Genomic DNA, 17,030 nt, shown 5'->3' with positions numbered 1-17,030 from the left:
CACTCACGCTAGTGACATACACGGCATCTCACATTATCTCAACACTTAGAAAAATAGTCCTGTCTCCCTCTCCTTCTCCACTTACACTGTTTTTTCTTCTTCTGTCAGCTGCCAGCACACAAGTTGGCTGCCTCAGTAAACATGACTGCTTGTGTTACTTTCTTTATGCACGCAACCATCTCTCGTAATTGTTTGGAAAGTTTAAACACTCTTTTTCTTTCTTTAGTTTCTCACAGATCGAGTTGTTAAAGCAGCCAGATCAGTGTACAGCTTCCTGATTGAGAGGAACCCCGGTCTGATCAGAGACAGAAAATATCGACTAAAAACATACAGGTACGGACGGTAGAGGCATGATGTCCTCTATATTAAAAAGTGTGGCACGTCTACAAATCAGTGTTAAATTTCTCTCACAGACAGTGTTGCTCAGGGAAGGAGCTTGTCGACTGGCTGATGAGGCAAAATGAAGGACTACAATCACGAAGTCAGGCTGTGGGAATCTGGCAGGTCTTGGTGGATGAAGGAATCCTTGTACATGGTAAGACAACAGAAGAGTTGGATATTAGAAAATGTTTTAAAAAGATACTCAAACCTTAATAATAATAATCGTAAATTTCCCTAAATATCATCAATATCAGCCTATTACACTGTATCCTACCACGTCCCATCTAGTGATGCACCAATTCATCAATTTAGCATTCCTGTCGGCCAATATCAGCCTTGTCGAGGCCTTGTCTGCAAATAACGTTGCATGAATACATATCAGAAGCCAGTGTTAATATGTTGTGTCCACTCAAAATAATACTTGCAGTAATGCTTAGGTTGTTTGTAGATGGTGTCACAGTGAAAAACTCCTGATTGGGACAGGGAGTGATTTCTGCATAGAGAAGTGCTGTCAAAGTACCAACATTTTGCATTGTTTACACTAGTGAAAACTGTTCAAATTGTGTATTTTTTTAGACATACTTTTTTTTTTTACCTGAATGATAACCACTCTAATCACAAATGGTTGGAAAATGTGGTGAAGATGAATTTTAAAAGAGGAAGAAGAGGTTTAAGAGGGACAAAAAGGTGGAAAATTGTTAAAATGGGTTAAAAGTGGTGAAAAAAACAAAGAAATGGGCAAAAACTGAATAAATTTGGTAAAAAATGACAGAAAAAGACATGAAAAGGGATAACAATGGACATAAAAATTGTGAAATGCTGTTAAAATTGGCAAGAAAAGGGTATAAAATGAAATTGGATTTAAAAAGTAGGTCACAAGAGGCATGGGTTTAAAGTGGCAACAGTGGGTGCAAGGAAGTGATGAAAAGGGGTTAAAATGTGACAAAAAATGGTTTAAAGAACCAAAAATGGGTAAAAACAGGCCAAAATTGATCAAAAGTGGCAAACAACAGTAGCTTAAATGGGTTTAAAGTTGCAAAAATGATGGGAAAGGTGGCGAATTCAGATTTTAAAAGTAGCAGAAATAGATTAAAAACCCAAAAATTTGATTTAACGGAGGCCGAAAAAGCAGAATGTGGCAGAAATGAGTTTAACATAGCAAAAAATGGGTGGATAAAAGTGATGAAAAGTGGCTAAAATGTGGCAAAAATTGGTTAAAAGTGGAAAAATGGGTGAAAAGAGGTTAAAAACGGACAAAAATGGCACTTAGTTAATCAAACCAGGCAAAAAAAACAGTGGCAAAAATGGGTTAAAAGTGGCAAAAGGGTGGGAAAGGTGGTGAAATAAGGTTTTAAAGTTAGCAAGAATTGATTAAAAACTGAAAAAAATGAGTGAACAGGGGCTAAAAAGGCAGAATGTGTCAAAAAATGAGTTTACTATGGCAAAATGCGTGGATAAAAGTGATCAAAAATGGTTAAAATATGGCAAAAATCGTTTTTTGAGTGCCATAAATGGTATCAGAGGCAAAAATGGACAAAAATTGAACAAAATTGATCAAAAGAGGCAAAAAAACAGTGGCAATAATGTGTTTAAAGTAGCAAAAGGATGGGAAAGGTGGTGAAATAAGATTTTGAATTTAGCAGCAATGGATTGAAAGTGGCAAAAAATCTATTAAAAGTTGAAAAAAACACAGAGACCTGATGAACAGGGATTACAGGTGGTAAAAATGGATATAATGAATACTGAATTCTGTTAAAATTGGCAAAAAAAATGGGCATTAAAAATTGGATTTGAAAAGTAGCAAAAATTGGTAATAAGAGGCAATAATGTGTTTAAAGTGGCAAAAAAATCGGAAATAATAGAGAATTAAATTTGACAAAAATTGCACAAAATTGATCAAGAGAGGCAAATAACTGGCAAAACTAGTGGTTAAAAGGTGTTGAAGATGGCACAAATACATAATTTCAACATTATAACCCAGTAATAGTCTGACTCACTTTTCAGCTCCTAAATAAACTGTTAGGCAGGACGCTAGCACCAATGCTGCTGATCCAGCACTGACATCATCAATAAATCACAACTAGGGAGGGCCCATTGTCTGGGTTTGTCAGGCCCCCGGCCAAATCTGTGGGCAGGCCTGTCCACAGCAGTTATTATTTTAGGAAACAGCCGAATGAAAGCTCGGTAATGTTAGCGTGATATTTAGTTAGTCTCAGATGAGCTCAAGCCTTGGAACATCTGTACAACTATGTGGAACAATTCTTTAATAAATCCTGTCATATTCTGGTATTTTTAATATATTCCAAACATTAATTCTTAAGAGTTTCCCTGGAGCACTTAAGAAGCTTGAAATCTGGTGTCTGGCTGGCCGGCCGGAGCAGATGTTTAACAATGCCTCCTCGCTCAGCCAAGTGGTCACTAACTCAGGGTTTATACTGTTTGGATTGGACACAGTCTACTCAGACGAGGCCACTTCAATCAGGAAGTAAAAGCTTCACCATCACAAAGAGGGGAGCACTCTGAATAGATTTGCACTGATTTCCATGTATCTGTGTTGTGTAAAGTAGGTTAAAGAGCCAAGTTCTCCTCAAGATCAAATGTGTTCAGTTCTTTAAACAAATCAGTGTTTTGGTTCCATTTGATTCAATCACTTTAGCTGCTTTAAAGGTCCAAACTCATGCCTTCTCTTCTCTTTGTTCTCTGCTTCAATCAAGTGAAAAACGAGTTAAATTTCCAAGACAAGGACACCCAGTTCTACAGCTTCCAGGACTCTGAGTGCGGCCTGAACCACATCAAAGATGAGAAGGACTCAGAGGACGAGCTGCAGGAGAGCCTGTCGCTGCTGTCTCAGCTGGGGCCTGACGCTCTGCTCACCATGATTCTACGCAAAAAGTCAGCATATTAAACCCCTTTAATGCACAATGATATGAAAAGATGCTCTAGAATATCTGCTGCTGCTTACGCATGTTGTCCTTCTCTGTTCAGTCCCAGTCAGAGGAGCGCTGAGGACCTGGAGGTCATCTATGAGGAGCTGCTCCATGTCAAGGCTGTTGCTCATCTCTCCACCTCCGTAAGTCTCTACCTGCCTACTCCTGGCGTTTGAAACCTCTCTGGTTAAGCTGCAGTATGTAGTGGTGTTACGTATTAGTAGCATCCTTTAAAATATTCTGAGAGCCGAAGCTTTAGTGTGGAGAAGTGAAGCAGTCCAACAATTTCACTGCAGGTAAGGCAAGAGTATGCAGCTTCTCCCTTTTAAAATAGTTCGAAAATTATGTAGCAGTATCATCGCTTTCATGTGATTAAACATGGCATCCTCACTGTTTCCAGTGAGCGCCTGGTAACTCTGGCAGGGGTGTCCAACGTTTTTCCACTGAGGGCCGCAAACAAAAATATATGTAAGGATGATGGGGCCATTTTCAAATACCTCACCTTGAGGATATTCAAGTTACTAAAACCAATCTTATGATTGTTCAGATAGCTTAGTGATTGGGTATGCAAATATCCAGTCATTTTAATGACTTTAGGGAAGCCAATCAGATTTCGGGGGTCCCGGTCGGCCCTGGCTACTACTGGCTCTGCCCCTAAAACACCATCAGTACTGCTACTTCTCTCTGTAATCCATCAATCAAGGTACTGTTAATATTTTTGTTGCCAGTATATTTTCCATCTACAGTGATGTCTTAATTTAGTCACAAAAAAAACACAAATCAATAAATCTGTAAAAATATTTGTTTACAGAATTAGCATGGTAGCACTACATTGTGCTGAAATCAAGAAGCACTGTACAGTCAAGTACAAGATTCATATTTAAATATGGGCCATATTTCATTTTATGTTTAGAAATTGCTGCGGGCCAATCAAAAACGACTGTGGGCTGCATTTGGCCCCCGGGCCATAGTTTGGACACCCCTGCTCTATGGTATCCCTTAGTATTCTGTCGAATTGTTTCATATTCTATATTATCATATCATGTTCTATCATATCGTATCATATCATATCATATTCTATCGTATGGTATTCTACCTCTAGAGGAGGAATCAGTAGTATGTGCATTTTGCAAAATATCCAGAGACCCTTGGTGTGCATCAAGAAAAAATCTACATATTGTTACTTTAAGAAGCCAGACTTTATAGTTTTACCCATGCTGATGCAGGTTAAATTTAATTTTGTACAATAACTTTATTTGAGTCTGTATCATGAGCCCTTTTTGCACCAATGAAATCAACCCTGATATTTGCATGGTGGTATGAAAATACTGCCAGACCTTATTTTTCCCCTTTTCTTCCATTTGTCATGAAAACAGTCAGAGCTTATTACCAGAAAGTTAGCTTTGTCTGTGGCTCTCAACTGGCTCATCCCTGGAACTAAGCACCACCTTATTAAAAAGATGGCACAATCCAAATTTTAGATTTAAATTTTCAACCATTCAAATTTAGTTTGTGAAAAATAGGTTGCAGTTTGCACCTTGAATGGAATAAATCATAAGCAAAAAACATTTTGGTTGTATTCTAAAGAACTTGAGAAATTAGCACATTATACTGGTGAAACCAGCTTTGTTATCCCAAAATGATGTGGTAATATATCAAGATCGTGATACAATAATCAAGATTTACATGCTATCATGGCAAAATACTGCAAAATAAAACTTATAGATGTTTGTCCACTTAGGGCCTCCATACCTCATAGCATTTATGACTTCCCACTTCCCACTCAAACAGCTCTCCCCCTCACTTTTGTTCCCTGAGAACCAGTGCCACTAAGCTAAATAATGCATACAGATTTTTAGACCTTTATAACTTGTGCACTTGAGCCTGAATCTTTGCCTTGTTGTTCTGCAGGTGCGTAAGGAGCTGGCAGCAGTGCTAGTCTTTGAATCACACGCCAAGGCCGGAACAGTCCGTGAGTGTGACAGCTTTGCTGACGTTTGAGCTCGGCTGGTAGACAATCTTGCTTACACACACAGATTTATTGTGTAGTTAAAGCACACTGCAGTACACTGCTGCTCTGCTGTGCACAAACACCATCTCAGCATCTTCCTCTTCACAGCAATCCTAACTGATAGACTGTAGTTAACAAAGCATGCATCACATCAGGAGTATCAGATGTGCTCCTGCCATGATCCATTCATTCTTACAGCTCATTCACTCTTCTAACCTCTCACTCTGGTAGTGAATATGTTTACTACAGACACAATAAAACCTGTTGTGTGAGGTGTGCTGTAAACGTGATGCTGTTAAGTTGTTTACACAGCAACACGTGTGAGTGACACATGTTGGTGTTTTTCTGCGCTGTAGTGTTCAGTCAGGGGGACAAAGGCACATCCTGGTACATCATCTGGAAAGGATCTGTCAATGTGATCACACATGGGAAGGTAAGTCATGCAGAGATGACAAAGATCATCATACTGACACCTTCTTTTCTAAAATACTGATGAAAGTCTTGTGTGCATGTAGGGTTTGGTGACTTCACTACATGAAGGTGAAGACTTCGGTCAGCTCGCTTTGCTGAACGATGCCCCTCGCTCTGCAACGATCATCCTGCGAGAAGACAACTGCCACTTCCTGCGTGTGGATAAACAGGACTTCATACGTATCCTCAAGGTGTGTTTGTGCAACTTATGACTATACGGGGCCATGCATTTTAGGCCACGTGTGACTCTTTAAACACTGCAGCTCTGTTTGTCTTTATGAACTTATCCACAAACATGCATCCTACTCGAGTCGTCATGCGTGTTTATGCTGTTCTATAGGATGTCGAAGCAAACACAGTGCGACTGGAGGAGCATGGGAAAACAGTGCTGGTGCTGGAGAAGAGCACTGTCCGGGCCGAGCAGGGAGGAGCCGGAAATAACTGCAAGTAAGAACTTTCGTGACGCACTTTACTCAAAGACAACATAACTGTTACCTCACAAGCAGGTTCGCAATCATTAAGACACTAATCCTGGGTGGGGCAGATCAAGTGTTATACATATTACACAAACACTGGTGGTGTTTCTCTTAGCACATTGATAGACAAGTGTTGCAGACACTTTTGTCAAACGTGGCCAGGTTCTCATTACTGGGCTGTTATCTGGAAGTCAAAGGACGAACTCAGCCCTGCCGTTCCCAAGATTTCTTGTCAGCCATTTGGTTTTAAAACAAACATCTAAAGAAGCTCACATGAAGGTGACCTCATCATTTGGTCAAACACAACCTACTTTTTCTTGTTGGCCTCTTTACCTGTACACACAAGCATCATCTACTCTGATTCTTCCAAATATTTCTCATCCAAAGAGGCTAATAAAGTGAATACTTTTAGACACATGCTAATAGAAAGTCTGCTCAGTGAGGCTGAGTGGAAAACACTCTAGAACAGGGGTGGCCAAACTATGGCCCGGGGGCCAAACGTGGCCTGTGCCTCATTTTTGATTGGCCCATAGCAAATTCTAGCAATATAATGAAATATGGCCCACATTAAACATGAAGTTTGTGCTTAACTAGTGTACTTCTTGTTTTCAGCCCAATGCTAAATATGTAAACAAACATTTTGACAAGAAGATATCTCGATTAATAACGTCCTGATGGATTATCACAGCAAGAGCAGCACCAATAACTTTTCTGGGGCAGAGCCAGTGGTAGCCAGGGCTAACCCGGGCCCCCTGAAATCTGATTGGCTCCCCAAAATCCTGACAATGGCTGTCTTTTTGCCCTGTATGCCATTAACTCACCATTTAGGCATACTCAGTTGCTAACCATGTATTAACTTAAATTGGAGCAGTCTTACTAACTTTAAAACCCTCATGGCGAGGAATATGAAAGAGGCCCCACCATCCTAATATAGCAGCCCTCAGTGGAAAAAGTTTGGACACCCCTGCTCTAGAACATGGCTGTCTGCTCAATGGGAGAAAAAGAGTTTTAAATTATTAGTATTAGTTTAAATTTGGGGTGTTTGGACATGACAGAGATGTTTAATGAAGACATGGTGCTGTGTCCAGGTACACTGTGATGTCAGGAACACCTGAGAAAATCTTGGAACACCTGCTGGAAACAGTGAAGCTTGACTCCAACGGAAACGACGCCATTGGTGGGAGACTTTCTGGAGTTTTACACAGTAATTTAAGATGATCAAACTTTATCTGATCATTTCTTATTGGTGTTTTGATGCTTTCAGATCCCTGTGTGAGTGACTTCCTGCTCACCCACAAAGTCTTCATGCCCTCCAGTCAGCTGTGTCCCGCACTGCAGCACCAATATCCTGTGATGGAAGATAAAAAACACTAAGATATGACTGATGTTGATGATTCTGAGTTTGTGAAAGTATTTGTTGTTGTCCTTAACCTTCATTGCACCTACCAGGCAGAGCTCTCCGAGGGTTCAGATCAGGAGAAATCCTCCTACATTATCAGCACGAAGCAGAAGGTAGTGAGGCTGATTGGCCAGCTGGTGGCGCTGTATGGCCTTCTACTGAAAGAAGACCCTATCGTGGTGGACTTTTTAGAGGTGAGGATTCAGGCTTGATTTGCAGAGCTGGAATCTGTTTATCAGAAATTTCAATCTGTTAACTGTTAATTATCACCAGTTTTAATTTTGGCAGCTTTTTTAAATTTTGTCTTAGTTTTAGTCTTAAGATCAGGGGTGGTGTTAGACATGTAAAAGCTGTATTAAAGAGTTGGAAGGTCCAGTCACTTATTAATCAGTATTCCTGGCTACCATTACACCCTGAAGACATAAGAACACTCCAATCAACTCAGAGAAAACATTATTGAGTCAGGGGATGAAAAATATTCCAAAGCACTGAACATCCCCCAGAGTTTAGTATAATTAATTGTCAAGAACAGAAGGAGTGGAGTGCGCTGGTAGTCGAGTGGTTAAGGCACACACCATGTACCCGGATGGCCTGGGTTCAAATCTGGCCTGTGGCACCATTTCCCGCATGTGTCGCCCCGCTCTCTTCCCTGTTTCCGAGTCTATCCACTGTCCTCCTCTACCTGATAAAGGCATGAAAAGGCCCCCCCAAAAAAAAGAGAATGGAAGGAGTAGGACACATGCGTAAATCTGCCTAGTTCAGACTGTCCTCACAAACTGAGTGACTGTACAAGAAGGAGACTAGTGAGAGAGACCACCAGGATACCTATAACTATCCTGAAGGAGTTACAAGCTTCAGCAGCTGCAATGAGAGACTCTGCATACAACAACTGTTGGCCGGGTTCCTCAGCAGTCAAAGCTTTATGGGAGAGTGGCAAAGAGAAAGACTCTGCTCAAGATAAATCTGGACTAGAGTTTGCCAAAAGACATGCGGGAGACTGCATGGTCAACTGGTAGAAAGTTGTTTGGTCTGATGAGACCAAAATGGTGCTTTTTGGCCACCTGACAAGATGCCAAACACACCATACGTGTTGTGAAGCACGGTGGTGGCAGCATCATGCTGCAGGGATGCTTCTTGGCAGTCAGACCTTGAGGGCTTGTAAAAGTAGAGGGTAAAATGAATGCGGAAAAATATAGGAAAATCCTGGAGGATAATCTTATTCAGTCTGCAAGAGAACTTCAGCTTGGAAGAAGATTTTTTTCCAGCAAGACAATGACCCAAAGCATTCAGCGAAAGCTACACAGAAATGGTTTAAAGACAACAAGGTGAATGTTCTCGAGTGGCTGAGTCAAAGCCCAGTCCTCAGTCTAATAGAAAATTTTTGGCTGGACTTGAAAAGGGCTTATCTCAATACCTGAGCGACCTGACAGAGCTTGAGCAGTTTTGCAAAGAAGATGTAACATTGCAGTGTCCAGATGTTTGAGCCTGATTGAGACCTATCCACACAGACTCAGTGCTGTGATTGCTGCCAAAGGTGCATCTACTAAATACTGACTTGAAAGGGTGAATAATTATTCAATCACTTATTTTACATTAATTTTTTTTATTTAGTTATAGAAATCAGTTTTCACTTTGACATTATGGAGTTATTTTGTAAGATTATTTGTCAAAAATCCAAATTATATTGACCATGATTGATTTCTAAAATCAAGAAAAGGTTTAAACATCGATGGTGATTAATACTTTGTATGGGCACTGTAAAACAGGAATAATGGCAAACTAAATGTGGGAATAATCAGAGAGAAACTCAAGAAGGGGGAAATCACAAAATAGAACAGTAGACAAGGCAAACTCAGGAAATAACAATACAATAACAAAACAGTCAGGGAGTTACAAACAGGAGGGAAAGAAAAACACAATAACACAGGAAACACGTATTAAACCTGGGTCTGTAATAGAGACTAAATTATGGAATCAGTTACAAAGAAGACAGAAAAAACAAAGAACTACAAAAAAACCTTTCTAATAATGAAAAACAATGAGGTCATAGATGACATATTCTGTTTCTCCCCTGTTTACTCTCCATGTTGCTGGAACAGAGGTTAAAGAAGGAGGTGTCAGCTGATTTTCGTCTGTCAAACTTGCTGAAAGAACAATTTAGAGACAGGAGGAGAACAAAAGTGTAAGTTGCTTTGATTGTCTTTGTATAACATCTGAATTTTCTATACATTTCTCAGTCCTTCATGCAGTATAAGCTGTATTTTCATATCTTTGCAGGTTGGAGAATGGATACCAGTCCCTTACCAAGGTAAACAGAATATTATTATCAGATACTTAAATGTGAAAGCAGCTTGAATGTCATGCTGCTGTTATTTGTCAGTTTTTAATGTCACTGACTTGTTGATTCACTCTGATGTCATCAAAAGATCCAGAAATTTGATTGGTTTTCAAACTGTGAGGAGCCGGCAGGAAGGTCACAACCAATCAGAGCACAAGACAAAGGTAAAGTAAAGCACTTCAAACCAAATAACATCAGGGGTGTTATGGATGTTCTGATCTCTATCGTGATGACATGCTTCCACCCAGATGAACTCCCTGTCGTTAACTCATGTATCTGTGGGTGTTTGTGAGTAATTCCCCCTGCTGTACGTCATCAATCATCACATCAGCATATCTTGACATTTCTGCATCTGTCTCCTCTCTGTGCAGTTCTGTACGAGATCTTCAGGCCTGACAGCAAACCTCTCACTCTGATGCTCCCCGTCAACGCATCTGTCCAGGAAGTGATGTCAGCGGTAGTCAAACCTGGAGGGGATCACGTTCTGGTCAAAATGAACTCAACAGGAGGTGAGACTCTGATATAGATGACACCTGTCCATATCATTGATAAGGGAGCTTTTGGAGGCAAGGGGGAGAAATCCAATATTAAAAGTTTTCACTCCTACTTTTATGGCTTTCATTTGGTCACAGTGTGACTTGTCTTGATATATAGAGTCATGTTCAAAAGTCTTAGGCATGTAGGATGTAAGGATTCATCACGGGGCCCAGTGTGCTAAAACCCTGGCTAAAGGGGAGGGGGCTGGTCAAGCAAGACACATGTTGACACGTGTGTTGCTTGGCAGCTTGGTCAAGCTCAGTGGCATCTCTTTTATTAGGGCCTTTTCACACCTGGTGATACACCTTGAGACTACCAGCAGTTTTCAGGCTCTTGGGACATCCACAGTACAACCAGGGGCTTGTGGTAAACTTTCTACAGCCCAGACAGTACCCTAGGCCATGCTTACTCTCCACATCCACTCCTTACTCCGCCCTAAAGGTGTGGACTATTTTTTCAACAGGTTATTTTCCCATGCCCCTGGTAAATACAAAGACAACCAGAGCAGGACCAGGGTTGTGTCAGGCCTTCCTGCCCAATGTTGCCCTGAGGCATTTTACTACAGCAGAGAATGAGCCTTCCGCAGTCGAGATTTATTGATGATATCAATGAATGGATGAGTCACATTGGTGCTAGCGCCCTGGCTAGCAGTCACCTACTCTGGAGCTAAAAAGTTTGTTACGCTATTATTGGGTTATGATGGTAAAATTATTTATGTATGCCACCTTTTAGCACATTTTATCCCCTTTTCACCACTGTTTGTGCTCATTGCACTCTTTTTTGCCACTTTTTTAACAATGTGTTCCTATTTTATCTGTCCATTTTTAACCCTTTTTGGTATTTTAACCCATTTATGCCTTTTTTGCCAATTTTTGCCACTTTTAAACCACTGTTCACCTTCTCCCACCCGTTTTCACATTTTTAAGGCCAATATTGCCACCTTTTTCCCATTTTTGCCTCTTTTAGCCTCATTTCACCACATTTTTCACCAATTTTTGCCACTCTGAACCAATTTCTTGCCAATTTTTGAAAATATTTTATCATTTTTCCCTGATGTTTGTGCACATCATGGCTTAGCTATGCAGTCTAATATTACTTTCCAAGTGGTTTAGTGCAGTGATTCTTAACCTTGGGGTCGGGACCCCCTTATGGCAAATTTCCTTCCATTCTACCTGATTTCCACCATTTTTTGCAGTTTAAAGCCATTTCAGCCACCTTTAACCTCCTTTCACCACTTTATGCCTTTTCATCTAACTTTTGCCACTTTTAACCCATTTTTGTGCTTTCAAAATCCAATTTCACCACCTTTTCCACTATTTTTGCCATTATTAACCAATTTTAGGAATTTTGAACCCATTTTAATCATGTTTTAACTAAAATTATTTCATCTAATGAAGGCTAAATGAATAAATAAAGATATGTGTTTGTTAATAAGAGTGATTATTATTTAGGTCAAATATAAAATATGGTTTTCACAGCTTAACTTCACAATGGACCATGATTTTGTTGACCTTCATGGGCTCCCAGTTTGGCTGGGTCCCAGAAACCACCCCCTTTATCCCTCCTTATGGGTGGCCTTGTCTGCACACAACTATTCTTGAATGTTCATGGCTGTTAACCACCTTCAGGTACAGTGGGGGTCCCCGGTCTCTGGCACTTTTATTTTTCGGGTCGCGGGCTGAAAAGGTTGAGAACCCCTGGTTTAGTGAATGTGCCCTTCCACCTTATCATTACCATAAATTGCCTGTACAACTCTACTCACAACGTACCCCTTATTCAAGCAGTCTTGGGTACACATGAATCATGCCTGAGACCACCTCTTATCAGTACTCTGGGGTGATTCAATGAACTAGACTTTGGGATCAAGTGCCCTCGAAAACCAAGCCCTTTTCTGTAATGTAAAACCACCCACATTTCTTATTTTACATTTCTAACTTGCCTTTTAGGGTCTCTATAGGTCATGTTTTTCCATTTCAATTGCATCATTAATGTTAAATTTGAAAAATAAAGCATTAGTTGCTTATCAAAGTTTTTAATCCGCTGTAACTGCTCTGTTTATTATGCTGAAAGGAGTTGTCTATGTATTTTATGCTTACAGACAGAGCTCAGTTAAAGCTGGATATGAATGCAGTTTACACCGCCCTGGGACTCAATGAGAGACTCTTCATCTGCACAAGCAGCCAAGTAGAACATCTGGTGAGGAGTCGCCCTTCAAAGAATGTTTTTGTGAAATAGAGCATGAAATCTTGTTAGTTCAGACATATTTCTATCATGTTTATTATTCACTATGTGAGGTTTGACTGAAAGTGTTTGTTTAATGTAATTACTTGAATTATAAACCATCATAAGACCCTCTCTCCTGTATCTCTGTCTTACTCCTAGACACCTCTGAAGGAGCAGCAGGGACCAGAACAGGGAACGACAGACATCCTGGAACAGATGTGCTCTAAAGACATCGCCAATGAACTCACCAACTATGACTGGGAACTTTTCACTGCTGTGCACGAGGTAACGCCACGGAAATAAAATGTTTCTGACCAAAGAAATGAACTTCCTCAAGTCTGAGCACCAATTAATCATACTAATAAAGAAAAAGCCCAAGCCAACATTCAGACATGAATTTCCTGATTGACATGTGCTGGGTTTCTTTCAGTCAGTCATAATCTTCAGCTGTTTTTATCTGACAGCCATCAGATTATCTAGTCCTCTCTCACAACACTTCCTGAATAATTCACATGTTTCTGAAGCCAGTCATGTTCATTAAGTCACCTGAAAAGCCCATCTATCTTTGATTTATAGTTTCTCTTTCTGTCTGGGTGTACTCACTTTTGTTCCTTCCCCTCCAGGTGGAGCTGATCTATTACGTATTCGGGCGTCACAAATTCCCCGGTGCCATCACAGCTAACCTGGAGCGGTTTGTGCGTCGCTTCAACGAGGTGCAGTACTGGGTGGTGACGGAGCTGTGTCTCTGTGAAGACCTGGTGAAACGAGCAGTTCTGCTCAAGAAGTTCATAAAGATGGCAGCAGTGTAAGACATCATTACATCAAACTCATATAGAAGGGTTTTCATGTCATGTGGGTCAGCACTTTGATCAGACCCAACAAATTTTCAAAAATGTTTGGTTACATTACATTTTTAGAACATTAACGGTCCCCTAGAGATGCTGAAGGTGACAGTCCCGTCTTTTCTTTAGCACCACAATGAGGTTCCCAACTTGTGATGTTTGAGGACAATGTCTGAAAACAAACAGATAGATTACCATGAAATCTGGTGCAAATAGACATGATTTTAATAGGAGATCATGCTGTCACTTCAGAAATTCTCTGACCATATATGTAGCTTTGTGTAGCTAATTTTTCCAACATCAATTTATGATTGAGCACCTTCAAAAATCAGGGGAAATTAAATCAGGCATCAAGCCAAGCACTCATATCTACGTACATGTTTTCGTGAATTAGTGTGACTGGTCACCCTTTACATCTGTGAGTGGGTTTTATAAGTTTTAGACCAATAAAAAGTGTTAAGCGTAATGATGAGTATGACAATTCATTGTTAAAACTGTGGAAAAATACTGTTTTTTTTTTTTTCATTTCCTGCAAAGTTGTTATTTCAGAGATGAGAGGTTATGGCAATACTGTACTTGATGCTAATTAGCAAATATTAGCTTGCAAGCATGCTTACCCTACAGTTCTTTGATGACCTGACAATTTTCTAATGTTAATTTGTGACTTTGAAATCCTTTATAACTGTAGTTGATCAGCTGCTATTGCTTATAACACTTCAGCTAGCTAGCCATTGCTAACATTAGCTATTGCATTAGCATGCTAACAGTACTACATCAATAATATGGGGTTCATTGAGGGTGCCACACTCAAAGCTATGATGGATTTTAGTACATCTCAGTTTCACTTATGCACTCAAAATTTTTAGCATTTATTACAGAAGTTTGCTGTTTGGCACACTCTTAATAGTTCTTTAGTCTGTAAATTGTACTTGAGCCACAATCAGTTTCACTTAAAACACATTATGTTACCTTTTTCACATTCCTGTCAGTTTATGTTGTTCTTTAGTTAGCTAAAATTAGCTTACTAGTATATTTCCCTCCATTCATGTGATGGTTTCATCCTTTTTCTTTTAGTTTTGTGATGTTGTAAAATTTTTCAACCCATGTTTCTAACTAACAAAAATCCCGTGAGGCTAACTTGGACTTTGTGTTTTATGCTATTTAGCGAATCTTTGCATGGAACATGCTAACCCTGTAGTTTTTTGATATAAAATTTTAAATGTGCAAAAACAGGATTAAAGTAAAAACAGATATAACAAAAGTAGTCATGTTGGAAAAAAAATTAGAGGTCTTTATGAAAAGAACAACTAACTTTGAAATTTAAAATATCAGTAAGTTTTGTCACAGCATAAGTGACATTTTGGTGTTTATAAAATGTTTAACACTTTTCATGCATATGATGTCTATATATTTTATTAGGTATTTTAACTGTAGTTTGTAACTGAATACATTCAAAGCTGACATAAAATTTCCACCAAGTGAAGATGTACTTAGTGTTACATGGTAGTTAGCAAAGGTTAGCATGCTAACAAACATACCCTGCTTTCTTGCTGTGGTTACAGAGGCCATATCCTTTGTTAGCTGTATCCTGAATTGAGGCATGTTGTGTGTCTACATTACAACCGAAGCTCATTAACATGCTTTAGTGTGGCAAACCATGTTCCAACTCAGAAAATGGATTGTCAGTGCAGGGTTAATCACTTTGTTTGTGTCATCACTTTGACTGTGTTAGCATGCTCAAGTTACACTTAGCTTGAGTCACTACAGTTAAAAGTACAGCCTCATGAAGCGACTAACTTTGCTAACTCTCGCAAAAAATCTCTGTAAGAACAGCACTGCCTGCTGAAAACTGAAAGTTAAACACTTGTCTTCTGTTACAGATTAAAGGAGCATAAAAACCTCAACTCATTCTTCGCTGTGATGTTCGCTCTGAGCAACAGTGCAGTGCAGAGACTGTACAAGACATGGGAGGTGAGGAACCCCTGCTTGTCATCTTTTACTAAACAATAATCCTAGTATGACTCATGCAACATTTTTCTCATTATTGTGTGATTTCAGAGAATACCCAGCAAGGCAAAAAGGATTTACTGTGCGTATGAGAGGCTGATGGTGAGTAACATTGTGTGCTTTCATTTCAGTACTTTTAATTTTCCAAAATGTTCCTGACTGTTTATTTTTTTATTTTGATTCTTTTCACATACACCCACTGCTTCTCGGACTATACCCAAACAAGCTTATTAAAAACCACAGAGCCTAAAGCAAGGGGTTAGATATTTAAATTAGGGATGCTCCTTGGTTAATATTTTCACATCTGCTTACCCCAAATGTTAATAGTGTTCAGCAGCCTTGTCTAAGGACATGCAAACACATTCTTTAAACCAACTCTACACTATAATTGTAAAGTTAGCAACATTCTGGTGTGCAGATTGTCCCTAACATTAGCAGTGATAGCAGCATCAACCTTGAATCATCTTTGCAGGTGAACATTCACAATGCTTTGGTCATATGTGAATATAACCTGATAGTCTCTGGCAACTTTATCCCTGTTTTCAAAATAGTTTTCAAGAGCTGCCATTAATGCTATCACTTCACTTTTGTTTACATTTGGGTTAAAGAGCTTTATGGCAGAAAAGGAGTAGTCATTAAGAGCAGCGACAGTGGCTACTAGTGGCAGGCAGCATTAAAATTTAGGCATTTGACTGGGAGTTTGTGCCTGCATTGATAAAATAATTATAAGAATTAGGTTAAACGACTGGTGCAGACAACCAAGGGATCTGAATTTGACTGTTTAGCCAGATGATCGCACACATCCCTAATATAAATACAGGAAAAGGAAGTAAAACTACTGCTTTGTTGTTTTCTCCCTGCAAGGTAGCCAATTACAGGACAATGAATTACAGTGATGGGTAGTATATTATTTCTTTAATACAGCATATGTGTGTTTTTAAAAGTATGTTCTTTTGGATTGCAGAGCCCATGAAGTCTATAGGGTACAAACTGATGCATGAAATAATATAAATTTTGACCTCCATGGCCAGTAGGTTCACTGTCAAATCCAAGAGTAGCTTTGTGCCAAATTTGAAAGAAAAAAATCTCTAGGTTGGTTCTTTGCAGATGATGTCACATCATAGTGGAGAACTCCAGATGGGGGGCAAGAAGGGATTTCTGCATGGAGAAACGCTACCAAACAGCCATTTATGATTGTGCCAACTGTTCAAAGTTCGAAAATGAAATCATTCTTCAGTTTTTGTGTCCAAAAAGTTTTGAAGCATTTAGGAAAAAATTGATCAATGAATTAAAAAAGCTTATGGAGAAACAGCATAAGGCACGGATAAAAAGCCTCTGTCTAAAGCCTAGATGGGGTGTCACACCCAGCTCATGTTTGGTTAGTTTCAACGAAGTGGTCCAATCTGGTTCAGAACAGT

The 17,030-nt window shown here is 39.6% G+C and overlaps 1 protein-coding gene and 1 long non-coding RNA gene across 11 annotated transcripts in view; one reads left to right on the top strand and one right to left on the bottom strand.

The window, feature by feature from the left end:
• The window catches only part of rapgef3 (Rap guanine nucleotide exchange factor (GEF) 3), a 53,525-nt gene that overhangs the window by 31,667 nt on the left and 4,828 nt on the right, over positions 1-17,030 (top strand). For all 6 annotated transcript variants that reach the window (XM_041798944.1, XM_041798947.1, XM_041798945.1 and 3 more), the window contains 20 exons: positions 227-333; positions 414-535; positions 3,096-3,273; positions 3,367-3,451; positions 5,220-5,280; positions 5,676-5,752; positions 5,835-5,981; positions 6,131-6,237; positions 7,355-7,443; positions 7,531-7,609; positions 7,709-7,859; positions 9,765-9,847; positions 9,943-9,973; positions 10,092-10,167; positions 10,375-10,512; positions 12,639-12,736; positions 12,923-13,048; positions 13,387-13,568; positions 15,486-15,576; positions 15,664-15,714. In XM_041798944.1, coding sequence (XP_041654878.1) covers positions 227-333; positions 414-535; positions 3,096-3,273; positions 3,367-3,451; positions 5,220-5,280; positions 5,676-5,752; positions 5,835-5,981; positions 6,131-6,237; positions 7,355-7,443; positions 7,531-7,609; positions 7,709-7,859; positions 9,765-9,847; positions 9,943-9,973; positions 10,092-10,167; positions 10,375-10,512; positions 12,639-12,736; positions 12,923-13,048; positions 13,387-13,568; positions 15,486-15,576; positions 15,664-15,714 — 2,079 coding nt within the window. The remainder of the gene's footprint in view (positions 1-226; positions 334-413; positions 536-3,095; positions 3,274-3,366; positions 3,452-5,219; positions 5,281-5,675; positions 5,753-5,834; positions 5,982-6,130; positions 6,238-7,354; positions 7,444-7,530; positions 7,610-7,708; positions 7,860-9,764; positions 9,848-9,942; positions 9,974-10,091; positions 10,168-10,374; positions 10,513-12,638; positions 12,737-12,922; positions 13,049-13,386; positions 13,569-15,485; positions 15,577-15,663; positions 15,715-17,030) is intronic.
• LOC121517285 overlaps positions 1-17,030 on the bottom strand; it is a 52,185-nt gene that overhangs the window by 34,216 nt on the left and 939 nt on the right. For 2 of the 5 annotated variants that reach the window (XR_005992546.1, XR_005992547.1), the window contains exons 2-5: positions 13,673-13,777; positions 13,367-13,536; positions 7,713-7,893; positions 7,559-7,614 (exon numbers count right to left, since the gene is read on the bottom strand). This is a non-coding gene — a long non-coding RNA (uncharacterized LOC121517285). Of the gene's footprint in view, positions 1-7,478; positions 7,615-7,712; positions 7,894-9,294; positions 9,810-10,359; positions 10,471-13,366; positions 13,537-13,672; positions 13,778-17,030 lie in introns of those variants that run through there. The other 3 variants (XR_005992544.1, XR_005992545.1, XR_005992548.1) reach the window with 3 other exon arrangements.

This window comes from Cheilinus undulatus, linkage group 11 (assembly GCF_018320785.1).
Source record: "Cheilinus undulatus linkage group 11, ASM1832078v1, whole genome shotgun sequence".
Classification (NCBI taxonomy): domain Eukaryota; kingdom Metazoa; phylum Chordata; class Actinopteri; order Labriformes; family Labridae; genus Cheilinus; species Cheilinus undulatus.
This window is presented reverse-complemented; position numbering and strand designations above follow the sequence as displayed.